Genomic DNA, 26,741 nt, shown 5'->3' on the forward strand with positions numbered 1-26,741 from the left:
CATTGTCAGTGGGGATCATTGTGAATACTGCAAACATATAGCAGTGTCTGTGCTATATTAAAGAAATTGTAGTTTTGCAAATATGCTGCTTCTATTTGTTATTATCAGCCTGGTATAAGATACCTCAGTATAATAATTATTCCTTTTATTATATTAGAATTCAATTTAGATTAGTGAAATAGTCACAAGTATACGCCTGCAATGGGAATAAAAAAATGTATTGACAATTTGTCCCATTGTTCTCTCTGTGATGTAACATCTTGAATATATAACTTTAATTGCAGGAACTTGTAACTTTTAATGATTTTGATGGCAGGGCTTCTATAAGGTATTTTATTTATTTATTTAAAGTGTCTTATATAGCGCAGCAGATTCTGTTGCACTTTACAATTGGAAACCGTGATAAAACAAACTGGGTAACAACAAACCGACATGGCGGTAGGAGGGCCCTGCTCGCAAGTTTACAATCTATAGGGATAATAGGAGGGATACATAAGGATAGGATTCCATAGCATGGCAGTCCCACCCGATTACAAGACAGTGCTGATGGGATGCAATTAGATATGATGGCAAATGGAGGTGATGTGGGGGTTCCGGAATATGATCAGCTTGCCTGAAGAAGTGAGTTTTCAGGGAACGCTTGAAAGTTTGGAGGCTAGATTATTATATTAGTATTCTTAGCACGGTGAGAGAAAATTCCCAGCATAAACTCACTGTAAGCTTTTATATAGAGGTCTGACAAAGCAGAGCAATAGAGTATATATGAAATGATGACGACCGTGCTTAATCTGCTTCCTCTCTCCAGATAATGACATCTCTGCAGAGAACGGAGCCACAAAGACTAAAAAGGGCCCAAAGGACGACGAGGAACAAATTGCTCATTACCGGGAGCTGCTTAAAGGCATCCAGGAAAAAGAGAAAAAGCAGCAGGACAAGGATCTGGGAATGGAAGTAAAATGGGTGCCAGGTAATAGTTTTATCTCTTCTCATAATGGTTTATTTTATATAAATAATGTTGTGATAACTTCCATAACCACTAGGGGTCACTATCATATATAACATGGAAATGTACAAGTACTTTTCTTCTGTAAGTAGATAGTAATTTTTATGAATTACACAGTAATATTAAAGCCTGCATATCGGTACCAATATGAAGTTGATTGAAATGTAGGTCTTGTTGCGTATTAAGGGTCTTAATTAATTATTTTTTTTCCCCCTTAACTATCAAATCGATCTTATTTCTAATAATTCACTTGTGAAAGGACCAGTCTGGAGCTAGTATTTAGGGGAATCAGTAGATTGTAAATTGTCAAAATCAATCTCTCCTAATCCTGATGATATAGCACCTCTACTCTAGTGCCTAACACTAACCTTCCGGCACTCAAAGTTATATAGCAAACAAAGTCTGGCACTTCCATATAGGTATTAGCTCTCAGTTCTCTTCCGCCTGCCTGTACAGGATCTTTTCTATATGTAAGCGGGAAGTTCCAGGACAGTATAGAGTTGTCATCCAATAGAATGCTGATCTTTCAGTCTGTGGAGAGACGGGTGGTTTTGGTGCTAACACTAACCTTCCGGCACTCAAAGTTATATAGAAAACAAAGTCTGGCACTTCCATATAGGTATTAGCTCTCAGTTCTCTTCCGCCTGCCTGTACAGGATCTTTTCTATATGTAAGCGGGAAGTTCCAGGACAGTATAGAGTTGTCATCCAATAGAATGCTGATCTTTCAGTCTGTGGAGAGACGGGTGGTTTTGGTGCTGTCTTCGATCAATAAGGGTTTATGGGGTAGATATATGGTAGAAACGCACGTCGTGTCGCTACAGCACTTTCTGCTTCACTTCATTACTGAGGCGAAACAGGACGCTACATCGGCAAGATATATTATCATCTTGTTTACCGAAGTGGGGGTGTGGAAACTCCCTGCTCCGGCGACCCTTGACCCTTGTCTGAGCACACAGCGCATCGACTTCTCCCTGCCCTGCCGGCTCCAGTGCGCTCACATGCACCCTGGTGCCGGCACCTGTCACAGCCAGTGACAGCGACGCCTACAGCTGTCGAAATGGATAGTTGTAGGAGACGGAATGACTAGCGATGCTGGCTGTTCATACATTGCGGTGCTTTGCATATTGGCATTTGATCTTTTAGATAGTGATAATATAGGCACGAAGCCTCCGTAATGGACAATGGTGAGAGTTTGCTCAAAGCTTACCTGTTCTTAAAATGAGGGGAGTTTGTATGTACGCTCTTGAAAACTCCAGAACTTACACTTTACTAGTGCACTTTTGTCATCCGCATATTTTTTGGCTATTTGAGCACATTATTATCAGAAGGAATTCAGGAGTAGATGTATGAAGCAGTGATAAGGGAGGAGAAGTGATAAAGTGCCTGGCACTTTATCACCGGCCAATCAGCTCCTGCCTGTTAAGTTACAGGCTGGGTTTAAAAAGGGGACAGTTAGGAGCTGATTGGCCGGTGATAAAGTAGCAGGCACTTTATCACTTCTCTTCCTTTATCACTGCTTCATACATCTACCCCATAAATACTTCTTGTTCCGAGCAGCGCCGGGACCACCACCTTCTCCCTGCATACTACTCCAGCATGGCCCGTATAAAGGAGCCTGCTGTTCCCGGCTCCATATCTTTGGTTTAAATATCTGTTCCCCAAAGGTACCTGGCGGCAGTCATCCACACTTCCATTGTGATCTTTTAGCCTGTAGTGGACTCATTTTTACCATTATTTGTAGGTAGACAATGGTCCCAATTTTTGCAATAATACCCGAAAAGTAACCCCTTTCTGTCTGATTTGCCCTGGCTCACACAGCCACCTTACATCATCAGTGACCTCTGCGCTGGTGGCACTTACTGGCACATGATGGTTCTAGATTTCAGGACAAATGCGTAACGATCACGTTGTCTATTTTTATACTTTTACCATATTACTATATGGAAACTATTCTCCTAGGCTTTTATATTGTAGAGAACACGCTAATACTTTCAGGCTTTAGTTCTGATTAGATTTCCTGTAATTGCTCGTCATCTGAAGTATAAATTTGAAACAGTTTGTTCATGAGAGCTTTGTGTGAAGGAAATGTTTATTGTAAGATGCAGAGGATGGTAATAGAATAATAGAAAACTTGAATGGAAAACGGTTTGATTTACTTTGCAGGAATTTCATACCAGATAGAAGCCCAGCAAGTAACCCTTTCTATATGCGTTCCTCATTGGGGCATAGTGATTTCAGGAGATGCTACATTGCCTAAAAATGGAGAAGTTGTTAGGCTCACTCTGGACTGTGGAGGTTATGGGGGGTATTTTAATCCAGGATTCCAACTGCCCGTATTAATTTTCCAACTGTCAAGTGTCGGAAAGTCCACGGATAGGCGAAAACGGCGTAGTATTGTTGAAAAACAACCGCGGATTCGAAAATCCGACAATATAGACTCAATAGCTTCGAGATTGATAACTGAGCTGCCGATATTTGCACTGCCGGTTATAGCGGAAAATATTTATTACCCCTTTATATCGGTTTTACACACTCGTGCCATACCTACCTGATAATATGGAATTCCTAGAAGATTTGCAATATCGAAGGATTAGACTGATCCCACCAACCGTGAAGTAGGCAAGAAATGGTACAAATTTTGGTGCCACGTCTTCTCCTCCCTGGATCTTACCCTCTTGGATCCAGAGGAGAAAAGAATGGCGGTACTTATGTTAGTTGGGCGCCCACTAAGCTTTTTGCTTAGTTTTCCGCGTCGGGCTCGGTGGCTCGCTGCGCTCGCCACACTATATAAAATCAACTCCATGCCGACATGGATAGTGGGGGTATGAGCGTACTAACTATATAGTGGGCGCCCAACTAACATATAAGTACCAAGATGGCTAATGTTTCTACGTGTCACTATACAGTGTACATGTCAGTAATACTAGTTTTTGCCCTGGGGTTGTTAGTAGGGGTGTTCAAAGGGCACTTTTCGTGTTTTGGGTCTGCATCTCCTGCCGTGTTCTGGGTCTGGATCTGTTTCAAAACATCACCCTTTCGTGTTTTGTATCTGTATTTAGGAAAAAACATAAAAACTGCTAAAATCGAAGATTTTTTTTTTCTGCTCCTATGCTATTAATAACCACAGCTGTGTTGGTCACGGAATAAATTCCTTTTGATTCAAGTGGACGGAGTGCTGTTACTATGTCGAAATGTATTACACATGACAGCACCCCTGGAGTTATACGGTGCACATGGGGCACCCCTGGAATTATATAAAACACATGGCAGCACCCCTGGAATTATATAAAACACATGGCCGCACCACTGGAATTATACAGCAGTATCACTGTACGGGTGTGGTATGGCGGTCCAACAAATGGGATCTCTGGGCTGGACATATGCAGCAGCAGCGGTATCACTGGGCTGGACGTATGCAGCAGCAGCGGCAGTAGCATCACTGGATAGCAGGTGGGCAGGACGCGCTGCCTCTTCACTCTCCGTGTCTGGAGTGAGGATGGCGTGATCTTGCAAGGTCCCGAGACCCACGTGCGAAGCCTGGGTGGGAATTACCAAACAGTCTCGGAAACCGGTTCAGATGAGGGGTGTCTGGATTCCCCTTATCCAAACCCGCTCATCCCTAGTTGTTCATGGCGGTGTCCATATAGCTCTTTTCCTGCTTGCAAGTGATTGTTTAGATCTAATATGCTGGTACCTGGGTTACTACGTACTGTACAGATCTTTTCTCTGCCTCACAGCCCTGCCAGTGTCCAGTACGTTCACTCTTAATCCATCTCAACAATGTCATGTCCAGTACAGCCGGTCCTGCTCCGTGTCCAGTACATCCAGTCCTGCTCCGTGTCCAGTACATCCGGTCCTGCTCCGTGATTAATCAGCTAATTTTGTTTTTATTTTAAATGTACGAAGCCTAAGGGAACGTTCTGAGGACGGAATTTGTTATTTGTTATAAATGTTTATGAACCGTAAATAGCAATAATTGTACTTCTGCCCTTGTTCAAAACAAGGACATTTGGTACCTTTTAGTATGTCCCCTCATTAATATACTGCATGATTGTTATTAGTTTTTATATTTGGATATTGGATTATATGTAGTTGACATCTGGATTATATAATGATATGTCCTTTTGTGTAATTTCAAACTCTGTTTATCTGAAAGCCTTGGAAATCGTTGTTACCTCTAATTTGTTTTACATATTAATGTTGTATAGCTGGGATACCTGGGTCCAAGTATGGACCCCGAGGCTGCAGTTTGCAGCTGCCGACTCCATGGCCTTAGATGCTTAGTGTTCACACTAGGTTGTTTTCGCAGGATGCACTGCCCCCACTTGCTGCCCGACCTGCATCCTAGCTGGAACACTAGATGCTGTATATCTAGCATCATCTAGTTAGCGAGCCAGCCATGAATTGAGGGAATCTCTTGAGTGGCTGCTTGTCTCTCTTGTTGAACTGCCAAGCATGCTTGTACTGACACTGAAGTCTCCTTGATGTCATGGCACGCTCTCTTACTTTAACCCAGACAGGTTTTTTTTTTTTGTGGCATGGCTTTTGTGAAACTGGTTGTGTTTTTACAGTGAGTGGCCCTAAAAAAGGGCCACACTTTTTTTCTTGAAGGGGGATATGTTGTTAATTCTATTGGTGGCCACCATTTAGACCTCCATTGGTCCGATGAAGTTCAAACCTACTGTAAGCAGAAGCCTAATCCTGGTCATACTACACCACCATGGCAAATTTGTTGGCGCAAGGCACAAAACTGTGGGCACACATAAAGGATAGACAGACTTTCTTGCTTATACAGGTTGAGTATCCCTTGCTCGGGACCACCGAAAAAAACATTTTTTCTTGGAATATTTTTTTTCCATACTTACCTGGTCTCCTGGTGGTGCCACGATGGTCCCCCGACGTCCACTGTGTCCCCCAGCATCCACGGCGGCATCTCCAGTCCCATGGGGTGCATTGCGCGAGTGCCCCCCTGGGACCGGAAATGCTGCTGAAGAGGATCCCATTGCAGCGCACAAGGCTGGAAAACGAATGGAGTTATAGTGTGTCTTCCTAGCATTCTTCGTAGTTGTGTACAGCACACACGGATTTCTGTACACTCTGTGGCTCTATGTAAAAATGTATTCTAAAATCAGATCAATGCTCTTCAATCTGGACACATCCTGACCCATTATCAATGTATGATTTGCCCAAAGAAGAATACAGTAATAAATATTACATTGGCATGTTGGAAGATGTCCATTGTCTGTCATGTTCATGGTAATCCTCCAGCTGAGAAGGTATCTGCCCCTATACCCACCAGCTTAATGGAATGTTCATTAGTTTCCCACAAAGGTTTCTTGGGCAGACAGGTATGATCTATGGCAGGCATTCCCAACCACGGTCCTCAAGGCACACCAACAGTGCAGGTTTTGTAGATATCCAGACTTGAGCACAGGTGACTTAATTAGTATCTGAGGGATTCTGATTAAACCATCTGTGCTGAAGCCTGGATATCACTAAAACCTGCACTGCTGGTGTGCCTTGAGGACCGTGGTTGGAAATGCCTGATCTATGGATTTCAGTAGATTATTCTAAATCAGGGATGGCCAAAACGGTCTTCGAGATCTAACAACGGTCCACATTTTCCAAATTACCTAGCTGGTGCACAGCTGTAGTCATTAGTAATGCCCCTTTCAGACCGCACTTAAAAAATGGTATTTTGCCGATTTTTTTTTTTTAACCGTTTTAAAACGGTAGTCTGTGCAGTCTGAAAGGTGCAGAATCACTTTACCGCTTTAAAAAAGCAGTTTTTTTTTAAACGGTTAAAATGGAGGGTCCTACCCGTTTCAGACCCGGTATTTTGGCATCAAAATCGGGTCTGCAACGGTATTGCAGACCCAGCGCAGTGAATATTTAATGAGCGCTCAGTAAATATTCATATGCACTTCACCCCCTGGGGCCCCCCCACACGTGGGTTAACATCCCCCTCCCCCCAATGTGTTTAAGAAAAAAAACCCTCCATGCAGCCGGTACCTCCTGCGTTGCAGATCCCGGCAGTACTATGGACGGATGCGCTTATAAAAAAGAAGTGACTTTCGGAAAATGGAGGGATAAAGAGGGGTGTAGTAGGTCGCACAAGACACAATAGTATGGAAAGTGGACCCCCTGGATTATAATATGCTGGAAGCTAGAATCTGCGAAGCGTGTGCCGGCTAGCGGTGCGCGGGCAGATGTTTGTAGTTGTTTATCATTTTTCACATTGATGCATTTTGATTATCGGTTGAACCGTGCTATGCCGCAACAGCCCTTGTAAGGGCGTTCACTGCAGCCAGCTACGGTCCACTTGGAGGCGACTCCACTGGACTAGCACAGTGAAAATACCCAGGTGGCACTTCTATCTACCATATGGACTCCTATACCAGGCAGACACTGCAACCGATGGGAGATCACGTTTCCAATTGATAGAGCGTTTCCACGCTGGGCGTATACCACTAGGGACAGTGACAAAGAGAGGGATTCTCCTACAGGAGTCAGAGTGATATTTACCCATACACTGTGTGATATATTAAGTGTATGCCAATCCCTTTTATTTCGTCACAGCGATCCTATAAACGTGTTAAACCCTTGCTGGCATGAGTGATTTTGTGGCAATCAGAGCATCCACCAAAGAGGTTTATTAACCCGCTCTTATTACTGATACTAGGTCTGTCAGTCTACTCCAATCCTGTACAGACCTAGAGCACACTGTTCAAAGTGAAATCAGCACATATACTATACCTTATTACAAACATCTGCCTGCCACCTTAGTTTTAAAGTGTGTTACACCCCACCCTTGTTTGTTATTATATGTATTTTTTATCTCGCAGTTCTTAAAATAAATTAATAAAGGTTATATTTTATTCTTGTTTGGTGCACCGATACAGGACATCTTCTTTTTTCTCTTATTCCTGTTGACTCTCGGAAAATGGCTGCCCCATAGGAAAACCTGTTTTAAAAAACTGTCTTTCGTATGGGGGCAGCCATTTTCCGAAAGTCACTTTTTCTTATAAGCAGCCTCATGTCTCGACGATCCAAGGCCGTTTCTCTGCACACTCCCCCCTTTTTGTTGTTCGTCAGGCGGACCTTTGAATCCCGCTTGCTGAATAACAGTCGAACGGGCCAGGGTCCTCCGACAGTCGTGACCCGGGATTGAATACCCCCCCCCCAACTGTCACATTTTCAAACATGCAGCATTCATTCCTACTATAGATCCACAGATTCCCTGAAAAACAGGAACTGTTGGTAGATCTTGAGCACAGGTTTGGCCACCCTTGTCCTAAATTGACAGCAGTGCTTCTTTTTCTTATTGTCATGTAGGCCTTGCCATTCTCCGCAGCACATTATAGTTGTTGATACGCTGTAACATCACTTCTCCAAGGGGATTGTGCTTTTTGAAATCATCTTTAAAAAAAAAAAACACTCTTCTATATTTTATTTTCTCTTCAGCCAGCGCCTTGCCTATGATCAAACCTTTCTCCACTGCTGACAATGAGGGAAATGCTAATTGAATCACTTTTTCATAGTGCAGAGAGCTGATAGAGATGGAGATTTAGGTCATGGTCTGGTAATTATACCTAACAGTGTGTGGATGAAAGGTCCCCAGGGCACTTTGATCTGTCACTATGCATCGCTGCTAAATGTAAAATGAAAAATGGAAGTAACATGATAAGTCTGAACAAATAAGCCTAAAGTGGTTCCGTTTACGTATTCTGTGAAGTATTGCCGTTCTCTGTAGATGTTTTCTGTTACATTAATGGAAGAGGTACACAATGTACAGGACTTGGGACATCTATTACAATGTTCCGCTTGCAAACAGTTTCTGTTGGTCACGTCACCGGTCATGTTTGCCGCAATATACATATAACACAGGGTTGCCTCCTACTTGAACTCACAGTAATTGATCTCGCTGTTGTTCCAAAGTCACAGAATAAAGTTTTCAGTAAACTGTTTGTGTGTTGGACGTGGGATTTAGTATGGACTTTCCAGTCCTATTTTTTTCTGAGGCATTTGTACTTGTATTTGTTCCATTGCACTGGGTGCAAATCTAATGCATTCGGGGATCTTTGACATCTGCTGCACTGCTGAGTTATTATGGGTAAATGTCCGCTGTGGAGCTTCCATCGCACAGTAGAAGCTTAGCCAGCCTGGTATGTGGGAATGGGGCATAGATGAAGGAAGAAAAGAGGCTGCAAGGTAGCTGTGGGAGGTCTCCTACTCCTAAATATGAACGCAAAATAGATAATTACCACTGCTGGAATAAGTCAAGAGCGAAATAAAATGAAAATAACGAATCTGTTATCGGTGTCGCTGTCTGCTGTAGTGCTTCTAGCACAGTGTGTTTGTATTTCAGCACTGATGTGCAAACCATACCTGTGCTAAAAACACCACAGCAGACAGCGACACCCCAGGCCGGGAAGAGGAACTGCATGGGTTTTCAAAGATGGTGGGTGCTAGAATGAACACTAGTTATCCACTTCAGCACTAGGAGACAAATGTCAGTAATGCCTGCCTAATGCTCCCATTATATATTAATTGTCAAATGTAGTAACAAAATGTTGCAGAAAATTTGCAGTAGATCTGGTAAATTACTTACTGTTAACACCAGAGTGGGCCATTTTGGGGTATTTGCCAGCTACTCCAAAAATTTCAGTTAGCTGTAAGAGGTTGTTGTTGTACCTTTCTTCGGTAGCGAAGAAGTGCATATCACAGCAGTGTATATCTGCCACACCTCCTTCATTTCTTATGTTTAAAGAAAAATAGGTACTTGTTTCCTAACACGGCGCCCATCGCATACCGTATTTAGTGGTATGCGATGCAATATTCCCGTTAAATTAACAGGAGTGCTTGTACAATGTACAATGAAATATTGCATAGCGTTGCATGCCAGCAAATTTGCATGCGATGCAATGTGATTTTTAATTGTACAAGCACTCTGATGGGTGCTTACAATGTTAAATGCACCCCCATTGTCAATGACACCCCCACTATCAACGCCAACCCGAAGCGCGGTGAGCGTCCTCCGACCTTTTCATACCACTACTATCCATGTCGGCAGAATACGAGCCTGAAGCGTGGCGAGCGGACGCGGAATACATGTAAAGTAATCTGTGTGCCCTTGCGAGGCTCGCTGCGCTCGCCACGCTCCGGGCTCGCTGCGCTCGCCACACTATATAGAATCAACTCCACGCCGACGTGGATAGTGCGGGTACCAAAAGGTCAGAGGACTCGTACCGCCGCCCCTCGCTGCGCTTGCCACGCTTCGGGTTGGCGTTGATAGTGAGGGTGGCGTTGACAATGGGGGTGCATTTAACATTGTAAGCACTGCTGGGGACATGATATGTAACTGGCACTACTGAGGGCATGATATGTAACTGGCACTACTGAGGGCATGATATGTAACTGGCACTACTGGGGATATGATATGTAACTGGCACTACTGGGGATATGATATGTAACTGGCACTACTGGGGATATGATATGTAACTGGCACTACTGTGGGCATGATATGTTACTGGCACTACTGAGGGCATGATATGTAACTAGCACTACTGGGGACATGATATGTAACTAGCACTACTAAGTGGTAGTTACATATGTAACTGGCACTACTGGGGACATGATATGTAACTGGCACTACTGTGGGCATGATATGTTACTGGCACTACTGAGGGCATGATATGTAACTAGCACTACTGGGGACATGATATGTAACTAGCACTACTAAGTGGTAGTTACATATGTAACTGGCACTACTGGGGACATGATATGTAACTGGCACTACTGGGGACATGATATGTAACTGGCACTACTGTGGGCATGATATGTTACTGGCACTACTGAGGGCATGATATGTAACTAGCACTACTGGGGACATGATATGTAACTAGCACTACTAAGTGGTAGTTACATATGTAACTGGCACTACTGGGGACATGATATGTAACTGGCACTACTGGGGACATGATATGTAACTGGCACTACTGTGGGCATGATATGTTACTGGCACTACTGAGGGCATGATATGTAACTAGCACTACTGGGGACATGATATGTAACTAGCACTACTAAGTGGTAGTTACATATGTAACTGGCACTACTGGGGACATGATATGTAACTGGCACTAAATATGTGCAAGAAAATGATTGCTTGTCATTCAAATTCAGTACCTGAGATTCTACACAAACCTTGTTTCATGTTTTGAAACCTTGTTTTATGCACAAATACAATATTTCTCCTTCATCCTTGGGGACACTGAAGTCTACGCTGGGGAATAGAGTGGTGTATCGGAGGAGTCGGCACTTTAAGAAACTTGAACTGTGGTATGGCTCCTCCCCCTCTATTCCCCCCTCAGACCTCAGTCTTAGTTTAGTGCCCGGAGGAGTCGGATCCCTGGGCAAAGGGCTCCGTTTGGGGCCTTTTTTGTTTTTTACTTTTTTATATATGAGACAGGCAGCCAGCGTGTGCCGGCTGCCTGCGACGTGGGATAGCTCTCCGGGGGGTCAGAGCGGCACCGCTTGCGGCGCACGCGGCTGACTCCGGTCACGGACGCATCGGCGTCTGGGTCCCGCCACAGCTGCCTGCGGCTTGTGTTACGGGGCCGCGACCTAGTCGCCCGCCGGAGAGAGCAGGGCGTGCGAGCGCATAGCGCTGGGTGACGGCTGGACCAGGGTTAATTCACTGGTCCAGCAGGGAGCAGACAGCCAATCAGCGCCGCTGTGTACAGCGCGCGCTTTGATGAGGACGGAAGGGGCGGACCAGTGAGTGGTCGCGTCCTAGCTGCAGTTCTCAGCGTCAGACGCCGATGCCTGCCACGCTGCTCCCTTGTCTGCTGTGCCTCTACAGTTCTCTGGAACAGGACAGCAGGACGCTTTCTCTCCCTCTTCAGCCTGGACATTATTGAATGCTGCGCTGGGTGAGTGGAGGGGATTTTCTCTTGTGAGACTTCCCCGCTGGAGAGATTATCAGGTGGGCCTAATTCGGGGAAGGTGCGCTCCTCTCCCCCTATTAGTGTGGTGCTTTTGCTCTTGGTGTGGGGTCCTTGTTGGGGGCTCTCTTTGTCTGGCTTATTTCACCTCCTTCCACCTGTGTGTAAGGTGTGTGTGTGTGTGTGTGCAGATGGCTACCAAGTCTCAGTCAAAAGCTTCTCCAAAGCTGTTTGTATGCACTAAGTGTGAGCAACAGTTTACGCAGCATGTGAAGGGTGTATCCTTGTGTAAGGATTGCTTCAAAGGGGATGCTGGACAGAGTCAGGTCCCTATTCTGAACACTGACGGAGTTACCAGTGTGTTAGCCACTCTGGCATCAGAGATGGCTGCGTCTCGCAGGGACAGGGAGTCATTGCATGTGCAACTGGCTTCCATGGCGGCTGCGGAGCCTACCTGGGCCAGAGAACTGATTACATCAGTGAAGGCGTTGGTCCAAACCACTGCGGTGCCTTCAGGGTCCGCAAGTGCTCCACCTCCCCTGAGGAAAAGAAGTGTTCCTTTATTGTTACAGGGAGATACTTCAGAGGATGAACCGGGGGACCCTCTAGAAGGGGATATGTTTCAGGAGGATCCTATAGATCCTGTGGAGGACGTTCCTCAGGAGGAGGCCCAGGGTATAGAGGCCCTCATTCAGGCTATTAAATCTACCCTCAATGTTAGCGAGCAGGAGCCGCCGACGCAGGTTTCTATTTTTGGGAGGTCTGCTAAGGCAGTGGTCAACTTCCCAGAGTCTATGGAATTGGAGAAACCTCTTTTGGATATTTGGAGGTCTCCAGAAAAAAAGTTTCAGTTATCTAAGCGGTTTAAGGCCTCTTACCCATTTGCTCCGGAGGCTAGGGCAAAATGGGAGACTCCGCCGTTGGCAGACGCATCAGTGTCAAAGCTTTCCAAGAAAGCGGCACTTCCCATTCCTGGGGCAGTGGCCCTCAAGGAGGCGCCAGATAGGCGTCTAGAGGCGGGGCTTAAGCAAATTTTTTCAACCGCAGATGTGTCACTTCGGCCCATTCTTGTGATTTCCTGGGTCAGTAGGGCCATGGAGAAATGGGCCGAGGATTTGTCTAAAGGTCTGAATGATCAGGGCTCGTCTGAGGAGTTCATTCAGTTAGCAGAACAGATGCGGGAATCTGCGATGTATATTGGAGAGGCTGCAAGGGATTCTGCGGCTCTGGTGGCAAGGATTTCTGCTCAGTCAGTTACGGCTAGGAGGTCTTTGTGGCTTAAGTCCTGGCAAGCGGAGGCGGACATTAAAAAGGCGGTAGAGGCTCTTCCGTTTACGGGAGAGGTCTTATTTGGGCCGGAGTTAGACAAGTTGATTTCTCTGGCCACAGGAGGCAAATCAACTTTCCTGCCTTCCGCGGCCCCTCCTCCCAAAAAGCCTTATCAAGGCCCAGCTTTTCGCTCCTTTCGGGGGGCACCTAAGTTCAGAGGTAAGTCCAGAGGATCCTTTACCGCTTCTCGTGGCAGAGGTTTTGGTGGAGCAACCACTTCCTCAGGACCAGCCGCTCGGCGCGCAGACGTCAAGCAGACCGAAAAGCCCGCAGCATGACTCCCGGCCCTCCTACCTGGGGGATCCCAGAGTAGGGGCTCGCCTGTTGGACTTCCGGCAGGCCTGGGAGGGGTCTTGCAAGGACAAGTGGGTTCTGTCCGTCATTGCGCAGGGGTACAGACTGGAGTTTTCCGGTACTCCTCCGCGCCAGTTTTTTACAATAGGTCTGCCTCACGTGGAATTGAACCGTCAGTTGCTTCTTCAAGCAGTACAGAAGCTGTTGACCGCAGGAGTTATAATGCCGGTTCCTTCCGAACAACGCACAGAGGGGTTTTATTCTCCCCTGTTCCTGGTTCCGAAACCGGACGGTTCGGTTCGACCAATATTGAATTTAAAAGCTTTAAACGTATACATCACGTACCACAGATTCAAAATGGAGTCTCTTCGTTCTGTGGTTGCAGGGCTGGAGCCGGGGGAATTTTTAGCATCTTTGGATGTCAAAGATACTTATTTGCATATTCTTCGCTTCGCGATAAGGGATCTCCATTTTCAGTTTCGGGCTCTGCCATTTGGCCTTTCATCGGCGCCACGTCTGTTTACCAAGGTAATGGCAGTGATGGTAGAGGTGCTTCATTCTCTGGGAGTAAAGATCGTTCCGTATTTGGACGATTTACTCATCAAGGCCGAATCCAGGGATCAGTTGACGCAGGCGATTCAGGTAACCTGCCAGACGTTATTGACCCATGGCTGGATTCTCAACTACCAGAAATCTCAGCTGAATCCTTCAAGAAGGATTGTATTCCTGGGGTTGATTTTGGACACGGAGGTTCAAAAGGTTTTTCTGCCTCGGGAAAAGATGTTGTCCCTGCAGGAATTGGTTCGGCAGGTGCTTCGACCTCGGAGAGTGTCGGTGCACTTATGTATTCGATTGCTGGGCAAGATGGTAGCCTCGTTCGAGGCTCTTCAGTTCGGCCGCTTCCATTCAAGGACCTTTCAGTTAGACCTGCTCAGGAAGTGGTCGGGCTCCCACTTGCACATGTACAAGATGGTGGCTTTATCGCCTTGCAGCCGTCTCTCTCTCCAGTGGTGGCTACTGTCGGCCAATTTGTTGGAGGGCCGACGTTTCGGAATCTGGGATTGGACATTGGTAACGACCGATGCCAGCCTCCGGGGCTGGGGAGCGGTTGTGTTGGGACAGCACTTCCAGGGTCGGTAGCGACGGACGCGCTGACCGCGAGTTGGAACTATGCCCTCATTTATCTGTTTCCTCCGTTGCCCTTGATTCAGTTGGTACTCAGAAGAATCAAGTGGGAGAGGTCCACGGTCATCCTGGTGGCACCGAATTGGCCTCGTCGTCCTTGGTATGCCGACCTTCAGGGGCTCCTGACAGATCATCCTTGGCAGCTACCTCTAAGGGACGATCTTCTACAGCAGGGGCCGTTCGCCTACCAAGGCTTACGGCAACTTCGTTTGACGGCATGGCTGTTGAGGCCGCACTGTTGAGCAGAAGAGGAATTCCTAAGTCAGTGATTCCCACTATGATAAGAGCCAGGAAGGAGGTTACTTCACGGCATTATTATAGTATTTGGAAGGCCTATGTTGCGTGGTGCGAGTGCCGTAACTTGCCCACGGCTGTTTTTTCTTTGTCTCGGTTGCTGCAGTTTCTGCAGTCCGGGTTTAAGGCGGGTTTGCGCCTAGGGTACCTTAAGGTACAAGTGTCTGCATTGTCAGTTTTCTTTCATCGGCGTCTTGCCGTCATTCCTGAGGTGCAGACGTTTCTGAGCGGGGTTCTCCGTCTTCAGCCCCCAGTGCGGGCTCCGGAGGAACCTTGGGATCTTTCCTTAGTTTTGGATTATCTTAAGTCAAGTGTTTTTGAACCCTTGGACTCTATTGATTTGCGGTTGTTAACTTGGAAAACGGTGTTACTGCTCGCGTTAGCATCGGCACGCCGGGTGTCCGATCTTAGCGCTCTTTCTTGCCGGTCTCCCTATCTGGTGTTTCATCCGGACAGGGCTGAGCTTCGGACCAGGTTGGATTATTTGCCCAAGGTGGTCTCATCTTATCACCTGAATCAGCCAATCGTGGTTCCAGCTCTTACGGGAGATTCCGCCTCGCTGAACGTGGTCCGAGCCTTGCAGGTGTATGTGAATAGGACCAAGGATCTCAGAAGGTCGGATTCACTGTTTGTCCTGTATTCTTCGGCGAAGCGGGGTTGGCCAGCATCTAAACAGACTCTGGCTAGGTGGATCTGTCTCACCATTAAGCAGGCTTACCTTCATGCTTCACAGTCACCGCCAGTCAGGATTTCGGCCCATTCCACCCGTTCGGTGGGGCCTTCCTGGGCCGCTGCTAGGGGGGTTTCCTTGGCACAGTTATGTAGGGCGGCCACCTGGTCGGGCCCTAATACTTTCGTTAAGTTTTATAGGTTTGACACCTTTGCGGCCTCTGCCTCCAGTTTCGGCCGTGCGGTGCTTCAGGATGCCCAGTGCCTTCCCACCCGTGGGGATGGCTTTGGGACGTCCCCAGCGTAGACTTCAGTGTCCCCAAGGATGAAGGAGAAAATAGGAATTTGGTACTCACCGTTAATTCCCTTTCTCCGAATCCGTAGGGGACACTGAACACCCTCCCGGCACTGTTCAGGCCAAGGGGGGGATTTATTTTGAGCGCATGCAGTTATGTTTGGTTATGCATGCGTCTGGGTGTTGTTGATAGCCTACTGAGTAGTATGGTTGTTCTTTTTTGTTAATGTTCTCTCTCTCTATTGGGGATTCCCTGGTCTCTTTTCTCCTCTCGGGCACGGTCAACTAAGACTGAGGTCTGAGGGGGGAATAGAGGGGGAGGAGCCATACCACAGTTCAAGTTTCTTAAAGTGCCGACTCCTCCGATACACCACTCTATTCCCCAGCGTAGACTTCAGTGTCCCCTACGGATTCGGAGAAAGGGAATTAACGGTGAGTACCAAATTCCTATTATTTGTGTGTATTTCATGTGTTTGATGTGTGTGTACAACATAAATGCAAGCTATCTCAAGATACATCATTGAAATATAAAAATATTCTGAAATATGGAATAATCTGTTATCCAAAATTCTTCTGTTCCCGAGCATTTTGGATAAGGGATACTCAACCTGTATTGTTTTGATTCATTCTGTAATGACTGGAGTGCTTTTACAGTCGCCGCACTGCTCCTATGTACTGCTGAGAAAATAATCTGTATTTGCAGCGCCCCCCAGAGCTATATTCAGGGACAGGTGTGATATTACAGGTTATTGGGAAAAAAAAAAAGGGATTGGGGACTCGCACTAGTATAGACACGTGTTTATTATATTGATTGTGTCATATATGAGGGAAGTCAAAACTGGCCTTTGGAGACTTGCTCCTTGTTGGTCACTTATTACACATGTGGGTCGATCACCCCGTATGTGTTTTTTTATGTGACGGACAGTGGTGCACCCCCGAGTTATTCCGGATTACATTTAACCAAAACAAGAGAAAAAAGAAACTCGGGTGGGGTGCACGCTAGACTCCCTCAAAGTAGTATGTCATACTGCAAAAAACATTTTAGGTTAATTAATTAGTTGTCTATGGTCCCGGCACATTACTGCCAACAGGGAAGAGGGAGGAGAGTATGAAGGAGAAAGAGGAAAAGACAAGGCAAAGAAATATAAATATTTCCGTATGTGTGCCTTAGTTGCGAATATTTATCAATGACCTGCTGGGTTAGGTATAGATATTAAGACTCATAGTAATCAGAAAAATTCTGAGATAAAAGTGACCTTCATATTTCCTTACACTAGGTCATGTGCCAGTGTTGGTTGCTTTCACTCATTGATTAGTGTTAAGGATTTAATCATGGGTCACCAAAATATCTCCACTGTTTCCATTCTTATTTTATTTGAAAAAAGTTGGGATTTCTATGTCCACAGAACTTCTGCTGCCCACTCGTCTTGCTTGTTGTATAGGACGAGGGGTGAGAGAGCCCTGTGTCCATATACGGTCCCAGAGGGATAGTGTAGAAGGATGATCCCTTTAGACAGATCTCCTGGGTGTCCCCCTGTTACTTGGGAGCATTGCAGGGTAGGCAATCCAGGTATATCTGCCCTGACCCTCCTTGAGTATAGGTAAAGGGATAGTATCAAATTTCGTGTAGATTGAAATACAAATATTAGAGCCTATGTGGTACACTGTACTTCTGCTGTACCACATAGGCTCTAATATTTGTATTTCAATCTACACGAAATTTGATACTATCCCTTTACCTATACTCAAGGAGGGTCAGGGCAGATATACCTGGACTGCCTACCCTGCAATGCTCCCAAGTAACAGGGGGACACCCAGGAGATCTGTCTAAAGGGATCATCCTTCTACACTATCCCTCTGGGACCGTATATGGACACAGGGCTCTCTCACCCCTCGTCCTATACAACAAGCAAGACGAGTGGGCAGCAGAAGTTCTGTGGACATAGAAATCCCAACTTTTTTCAAATAAAATAAGAATGGAAACAGTGGAGATATTTTGGTGACCCATGATTAAATCCTTAACACTAATCAATGAGTGAAAGCAACCAACACTGGCACATGACCTAGTGTAAGGAAATATGAAGGTCACTTTTATCTCAGAATTTTTCTGATTACTATGAGTCTTAATATCTATACCTAACCCAGCAGGTCATTGATAAATATTCGCAACTAAGGCACACATACGGAAATATTTATATTTCTTTGCCTTGTCTTTCCCTCTTTCTCCTTCATACTCTCCTCCCTCTTCCCTGTTGGCAGTAATGTGCCGGGACCATAGACAACTAATTAATTAACCTAAAATGTTTTTTGCAGTATGACATACTACTTTGAGGGAGTCTAGCGTGCACCCCACCCGAGTTTCTTTTTTCTCTTGTTTTGGTTAAATGTAATATTACAGGTTACCCTCATCTACAGTAGAGGATCCAAATATGTTCTAAGCTTTTATGCTTAAAAAAAACAAAAACAGAATTGGGCAGGTTTTCAATGCGATTCCGATGCTCGTCCCCGCTGGTCTTTGGTCACTTTGGAGATTATGGGCCAGATTCTCTAAGCTTCAAAAGTGATAAAATGGAGAGTGATCAACAGCCAGCCAATCAGCTCCTACCTGCCATGGCACAGACTGTGTTTGAAAAATGTCAGGCAGGAGCTGATTGGCTGGCTGTTTATCACTCTCCATTCTATCACTTTTGAAGCCTAGAGAATCTGGCCCTTTACCTGCTGCAGTAAGGATTTGTCAACCTCCCTTCAACTGGGTACAGATCGTTTGCTCCAACAGATCGTACGATATCAAGGAAATGAATGAGCTTGGCGCTGCATGTGACATAAACCATCCCTAAATGCTGACTAGAGCAGGCACTACGGTACTTGTGTACTGTCACGTCGCCCATCGCAGACCATAAGGCATGCGATGCGATGCGACGAGATTTCCCCCGATGTCATACAATGTTAAAATTGTATGGCATTGTATATGGCATACAATGCGATGCAATGCGATTTTAAATTGTATAAGCACCCTAATGGGGCTTACAATGTTAAATACACCCCCACGCCACCCCCACTATGAACGTGATCCCGAAGACTGGCGGGGGGGCAGCGGGACGCGTCCTCTGACCTTTTCATACCCCCACTATCCACGTCAGCGTGGAGTTGATTTTATATAGTGTGGCGAGCCACCGAGCCCGAAGCGTGGCGAGCGGACGCGGAATACATGTAAAGTAATACGCGTCCCCTCGCGGGGCTCGCTGCACTCGCCATGCTTCAGGCTCGGGGGCTCGCCGCGCTCACCACACTATATACAATCAACTCCACGCCGACATAGATAGTGGGGGTATGAAAAGGTCGGAGGACGCGTACCGCCGTTCCTTTGCGGGCTCGCTGCACTCGTCACGCTTCGGGTTGGCGTTCATACTGGGGGTGGCGTGGGGGTGCATTTAACATTGTAAGAACCCATTAGGGTGCTTATACAATTTAAAATCGTATAGGGGGCTTATACAATTTTTAATCGCATCACATCGGTGTGCATCCGGTGTATGGCATGCGATGCGATTAAAAGTCATGCGACTTAATATCGGTGGCGCCGTGATAATACACAAGTACCGGCACTACTGTATTTTCCCATTATACCTGTGCTGTGACTTGCTCAGCTGTGTGCTTGGAGGCCGGCAGTTTATGTTCCAAGGTTGGAAAAAGAGAGGGGTATACAGCACTTGGGTTAGACTGAATATTAACCAATTACAAGTGATATAGATGAATACAAATACATTTATTGCATAAAAGAGAGAATTCTCTAAAAAAAAAAGAAAAAAATGGGGGAAAAAAACAACTGATAAAAAATCAGATTGGGTCTTTAAAAAAACAGTCATTGCATGCATGTGTGCTCCAGGTAGGAAGACAGGCAGTTCTTAAATGCCAAGATGTTTAGTGGCCAGATTCTCTAAGCTTCAAAAGTGATAAAATGGAGAGTGATAAACAGCCAGCCAATCAGCTCCTGTCTGACATTTTTCAAACACAGCCTGTAACATGGCACGTAGGAGCTGATTGGCTGGCTGTTTATCACTCTCCATTTTATCACTTTTGAAGCTTAGAGAATCTGGCCCTAGGTCTAGTTACCAACGGAGAGGGTCAGATGTAGGACCTCATATGTTAACAAAGATGGTGGTTCCGGTCTATTGCCCAGCGTGTGGATCCAGAAAAACCTCAGATTATTTCAGCAGGAATGGCAGGTTAGATGGTTGGGAAATCACTGCCAGAGATCACAGCAGATGGAGGTGAAGATCTGTGGTGTTTGCTGCTCACGCCCTCCGCTTTCCTCTGTGCTTCCGGGTCCGCCTCCCACCACTGCGTCTCCCTGGCTCTCGCCGGTGTGATTTCAGGCAGAGCCGGCGTCTGCGGCAAAGACCTTTTGGAGTTAGATGGTGCGGTGTAGCAGCAAAGGTTAGCCACTATCCTGGGTAGCTGAAAATAAATTCCCAGAGTTCAATAGCCTGTAAGGGGCCAGCCAGCAATCCCTTTTAATGTTGATGTAAGAATCGGGAACTGACGCGTTTCCCCGCCTGCGTATGTCAGCGGCTTCCTCAAAGATCAAGGTTGCACACTTAAGCCTCGTACACACAGTGTGATTTTAGCAATAATCGCCGGGGATATGGTTGCTAAGCGACCATATCCTCCTGTGTACTGCGCTCCCGCAACCAGCCCTGCGGTGGTCTCCTGCAACCAGCGGCTTCCCCCGGTAGTGTCTGCTTTCCATCAGCGACCATCTCTGGTCGCTGATGAAAAAGGTAACACTGAGCAATATATTGCTCTGTGTGTACAGTTGTATGTAAAATCTTGCTGCAGGCCGGGGAGGTGGATGGTTCCCTTTCAGGCACATTACGTTTGTTGTTGCAGAAAGAACCAATCATTAAGAAGAAGGATCGGTGCATTAACCCTTTTCAATGTGTACATCTCTGTGAGAGATGCACAAATATCCTTTAAAAATGCCAGCATTGCTCACATTTGTTATATAAATTCAAATAAAAAAAAATGTTGTAAACAGTAAACATTGCTGGTCATTATGATGAATAAAGAGGTTTTCTTGTCAATTTTCACAAACTTCCAAATTCCCTTGGCACTGAAAGGGTTAGCCCTTGCCTGGCCCCATCCAGTGTCCCTGTCTGGCATACTGTAGGTAATCAAAGTATAATTTATTTTTCCTTTCTGATGCTATGTAATCCCAGGTCCGATGCTAAATGAGGCATTGCAAATGCCCTTGTAATTAAATGCACAATTTGCAGCTTTTTCAAAGCCTTACAATCTAGATAACAACAAAAAAACAGCCTTGATTTATGTCACCGTGATTTAGTGTTTTTTTTTTTAGTGTTTTTTTTCTAAGATACCAGATGCAAAGGAAATCTGTGTTCATATTAAATGACCCATATAATATTTCTGGTTACAACTGATGTAGTAAATGAAGTAATCCTAACCTGCTAGCAAGTTATCCTTTTTTGAACTTCAAAGTGATTTATTTTGCAATTCGTTTATCTTGTGCTGGTACTTGTGAGTTATCCGGGCTGCCGATTTTTTTAATCGCGCCCGAAAAATCGTGGGCATCGCGTCGGTTGCGGCCATAAGGGGACGCGACCGACGCGATGCCCACGATTTCCCATAGACAGTAATGTTAAAAGACGCGATGGACCCGATTTCCCATAGTCAGCAATGTTAAAATTATTACAGTAATGTTAAATGATGTGCAAAATAAAATGACAATGTGAAATGGGGCAATATGGCGTGGCGAGCGCAGCGGTACGCGTCCTCCGACCTTTTCATACCCCTACTATCCACTTCGGCGTGGAGTTGAGAATAGAAAGTGTGGCGAGCGGACGCGGACACCTGTGAAGCCCGCGAGGAGGCGCGGATACCTGTGAAGGTATCCGCGTCCCCTCGTGGGGCTCGCTGCGCTCGCCACGCTTCGGGCTCGGTGGCTCGCTGCGCTCGCCACACTTTCTATTCTCAACTCCACGCCGACGTGGATAGTAGGGGTATGAAAAGGTCAGAGGATGCGTACCGCCGCCCCCCGCGGGCTCGCTGCGCTCGCCACTCTTCGGGTTGGCGTCAACGGTGGTGGGGGGCCATGAAACATTTTTTTTTAAAAACATATCCAATGTGAAATGGCCATATTGGCCAATTTCACATTGTCATTTTATTTTAACATTGCTGTCTATGGGAAATCGGGTCCATTGCGTCTTTTAACATTACGGTCTATGGGAAATCACGGGCATCGCGTCGGTCGGGTGTCCTTAAGTTAACTAAACTTAAGGACAAAATCGGCAGCCCGGATAATTCACAAGTACCCTTGTGCTCTATGTAATATCATAAATGCACCATTAGGTGGCAGTGTTTTGGGACCATTAAGAAGTGGAGCCCTCATATCGCTTAGTTTTGTAAACCTGAATTAATGCTTTGCTTCCTCTTTTCCGCAGGACTAAAGGAAAGTGCAGAAAAGATGGTTAAAAACAAGCTAGAGGGCAAGGACAAACTGACTCCATGGGAGAAATACCTGCAGAAACAGAAAGACAAGAGGAAAATGAAGAGGAAAAAGGTAATTATGGAAATGTTTTACCCTTCGCATAGAACACAATGCATTTGAACCTTGTCCGGGAGCTGTAACGTGTAGCCGGGGTTCTCAGACAGCTCTTTAAGTACATCAAACAGATCAAGATTACAGGGTTTCCTAATTTACGATGGAGTGTTTGTTTATTCAAGAAGTCAATTAAAATAATGAACCTGAGGAGATCCCCCAGCCGTGCCCTATTGATACAAATCAAGATCCTTGTGCAATGATAGGGCCCTGACTTCCTCACTGATCACCACAGGTACCCGACACCTCATTTTTTTAAGTTCCTGGGTTCAGTTCCAACCAGTTTGTATGTTCTCCCTTGTTCATGTTCACTTCAGTTACTTTGGTGTTCTCCCACCACCTGAAATCATACTGCCGGGCAATTGGATACTGACAGAACAAGGCCCCGCTTGTGTCATGAGGCACAGAGCCATGTGATTGGTCAGGTATGGCTGTGATTGCTGTACAGATACGCAAGTGCTACATAAATGACTAGTAATGACTAATTCTATAAAGCTAGATAAATAAGCACAGAGATACAATAGAGACGTATTCAGTATATACTCTGTGATAATACAGTGACAGAGTATGTAGATATACAAAAGTATAGCTATCTGACAGTACAGATGCATTCATATGAATAAACCATAATATACATGCAGGGACATAAATTCTTACACAGTGACACACGAGCACAGGTACCGGCACTCCTCATCTCCCATTCTTGGTATTGTTGTGGATTTACGATTTTTGATTTCCATTTTAAGGCAATATCTCTAATGGCAACATTACAGAACCCAATCTTGCTCTTGTATAACACTGAGTTCTGTGATAGCGAAGGGTTAACACTTATTGCCAACCCCATGCAGCATGAGATGTATCCCATAGTACTAAAGCTGTGTATATTCCTACTGCCTGCCACGTGGTGTAGTGTCGGCCTGGCGCTCCACTTGCACATCAATCATAAACCTATGTGACAGAGAGAGAAGTAGGCTGGTTACGGCTGTAGCCGGGCACCACTTTGATCTTTGTTTTCGTTGTGTTTTGGAATGTTGGAGAGTCCTCAGAAAAATCCCATTTGTGTCTGTGATCCTATCATAAGATCTCCGTGCTGCACAGCGAAAACGGCTTATTCACGATTAATGACACTTATGGATCTCTGTTTTGCTAACATTATCAACAGTTATAGCATTTCTGACCTCAAATCTGTGGGATAATAGTTATCATACACATTCACACACACACACACACACACACACACACACACACACACACACACACACACACATACATTAACAAGGTTGAGTCTGATTTATCAACTTATACATATATACCTGTTTTGGGACATGAAAGAATAAAACATTTGGTTATAAAACCTGGGTATAGTTATTTGGCATGCACTTGCCGCTATTGAGGTTCAATAAAAACACCTGGAAAATGCTTTTTCTCCTATTCATAAATGCTTTAGACATTATAAATCAGCTGTTAGTGTGAGCAGAAGTTTTTGTGTCATTGAGGTCATGTGGTCAGTTCGAACCAATGTTTTTAAAGCTGGCAGCTTGATGAAGTCACATGGTGCTTCTTAGCCAATACATGGACTGTTTAATATCTTATTTAAAATGCATGAATTTTACTCACGCATGCACAGAAATTGTCTAGCTTCATATTACTATAAGAAGTTATACATATTAGAAAATGTACATCAGTAGTGACTGCATTCATATGGTTATTTATATACTGGTTATATAGATATATTAGATGTGCAGCTTGTTGGTAATTGATGATTACATGAGCACCATGACTTCCTGTCATGAAAATGAGTGCATTCAGCAGGTAGTGAGAGTCCTTGATAATAAGTTGGGCCATAGAGGGTAAGAATTATATGTTACTGTAGATATCAATGAGAGAAACTTAATTTGAGTACAAGTGACGTAGGGCCAGATTCTCTAAGCTTCAAAAGTGATAAAATGGAGAGTGATAAACAGCCAGCCAATCAGCTCCTGTCTGACATTTTTCAAACACAGTGTGTGACATGGCAGGTAGGACAGGGTTGCCGACCCTCCCGGAATTTCCGGGAGTCTCCCAAAAATCGGGTACACCTCCCGGCCCCCCGGAAGGGTGGGCAACCCTCCCAGATTCAGGGGGGACCCCCGCTGACCCCCGGAACGCGGCATTAAAATGCCGCAATCCTCGGGTCTCAGAGGAGGGGGCGGAGCTAAAATGGCACAATCGCGTCATTTTAGCCCCGCCCCCTCCACGGAGATCTGTGAATTAGCTGCTTTAACAGCGTGGGGCGGGGCTTAGTGATGTCACTCACAAGCCCCGCCCCCTGAGTGGCTGCTGAATCTCTCCTCTCCGGGCTTCTCCCGGAGAGGAGAATCTTAAAGGGGGAGATTCTCTAAGAATCTCCGCCCCCCTCCGCCGCCCATCGCATATTTAATTATCGCATATGCTGTAACAAATGCGATAATTAAGGCAAAGGACATCTCTTGCGTTAAGAGCTGTCCTTTGCGGTGAGAGTCGCCGGGTCCCAGCAGGTCCCGGCGGCTCCCCCCTCCCTCACACATCCGGCGTTGCTGCTGCTGCGCCGGGCTCTCCTCCTCCCTGCACCCGGGAGAGGATCAGTGCAGGGAGGAGGTCACAGGTCCGGGCAGCACAGCTCTGTGCTGCCCGGACACAGGTGAGGGGGGAGGGGGCGATGCGGGGCGGCGGAGGGTCGGTGCGGGGCGGCGGAGGGTTGCGGTAGAAGCCCATTGGCTTCTATGGGGCATCGCTTACAGCATCCCAAAATGCGGTAAAAACCCCGATAACGGGGTTTTTACCGCATTTTTAGCTTAGAGAATCTCCCCCAAAGTCAGCAACCCTGAGGTAGGAGCTGATTGGCTGGCTGTTTATCACTCTCCATTTTATCACTTTTGAAGCTTAGAGAATCTAGCCCCGTCAGTCAAAAATTTCTGATTTACATTTTCACACAGTTGTCATGAGACTCCTCAGACTCCTTTTCAAAAGAGAACTTGGGTGAAATCTGTGCAGATGAACTATAAACCCCTACAGAGGGTTCTGAGTTATTGCTGGAGTATGTGTCAGACATCTTCACATGGGGCTGAAGTACAGTACATTTATTGCTCCATGTGTTTAACAGGAAAGACCAGAAAGAAAGCGCTCGGGTTTTTAGGTAAAGACAATAGCCCGTTTGAATTTAAAAAACACACAATATTTCTAAACACAAAAAGCAATAAATCAATGTACATATAGCAATAATAATTCTCATAAGGTACCGGCCGATACCATTCATTAGTAATACAGGATAAAAATTGGTTTTACCATATGAGTCAGTAGTAAAATGGGGTATTATGGATAAATCCCCAAAAATTATAATAATAAAAATAGAAAAAATATAATAAAAATAAGAGTTAGTATATTTGGATTGCTCCTTCTAAAGCAGGCATGTCCAAACTATGGCCCTCCAGCTGTTGTGAAACTACAAGTCCCATCATGCTTTGCCACAGTTTTGCTATTAGGGAATGCTAAAACTATGGCATGGCATGCTGGGAGGTGTAGTTTCACAACAGCTGCAGGGCCACAGTTTGGACATGCCTGTTCTAAAGGCTAGTACCAACTCCAATAAAGTCTTGCTTATTTATCCAGATATTGCAACTTTCAAATAGTTAGTGGGCATGCAGCCAATTTGTTAGTATTGTATTTGTAAACAGACATTTCACCAATCTGGGTAATATAGATTGTTTTGTAAAACCAAACAGTAAAAAAAAAAAAACTATATTTACCAGTTCTCCGATTGCTGGTTTGTATGGCATGCAAGTATAGGGAGAGAAGATGCTCCCACAATTGTATTCCCCAAATCCGTTTCTGGATTGCTGTAAACAAGCCAAGCTCCACTTGGGGGTGCAGTTGAATTCAAAAGGAAGGCCGGCCGGCTAATCCTTATGGGCAGAGAATGGAATTATAGATCGACGCGTTTCCCCGCCTACTTGTAAGGACGGTTTCTTCAAGGGTCAAGTGTCAATGGTAATCCCTACTAGTTAGCAGCTGGGTTGAACTAGGTTAATTAATTAATTTGGTACTTGTTTCCTAGAACGGCGCCCAGATTTTCTACGTACGCAAACGTAGGGAA

General features: G+C 45.6%; 1 protein-coding gene across 4 annotated transcripts in view; it reads left to right on the forward strand.

Moving 5' to 3' along the window:
* ESF1 (ESF1 nucleolar pre-rRNA processing protein) overlaps positions 1-26,741 on the forward strand; it is a 56,566-nt gene that overhangs the window by 16,542 nt on the left and 13,283 nt on the right. For all 4 annotated transcript variants that reach the window (XM_083175828.1, XM_083175829.1, XM_083175830.1 and 1 more), the window contains exons 9-10: positions 806-967; positions 22,473-22,591. In XM_083175828.1, coding sequence (XP_083031954.1) covers positions 806-967; positions 22,473-22,591 — 281 coding nt within the window. The remainder of the gene's footprint in view (positions 1-805; positions 968-22,472; positions 22,592-26,741) is intronic.

This window comes from Crinia signifera, chromosome 3 (assembly GCF_055691185.1).
Source record: "Crinia signifera chromosome 3, ASM5569118v1, whole genome shotgun sequence".
NCBI classification, from domain to species: domain Eukaryota; kingdom Metazoa; phylum Chordata; class Amphibia; order Anura; family Myobatrachidae; genus Crinia; species Crinia signifera.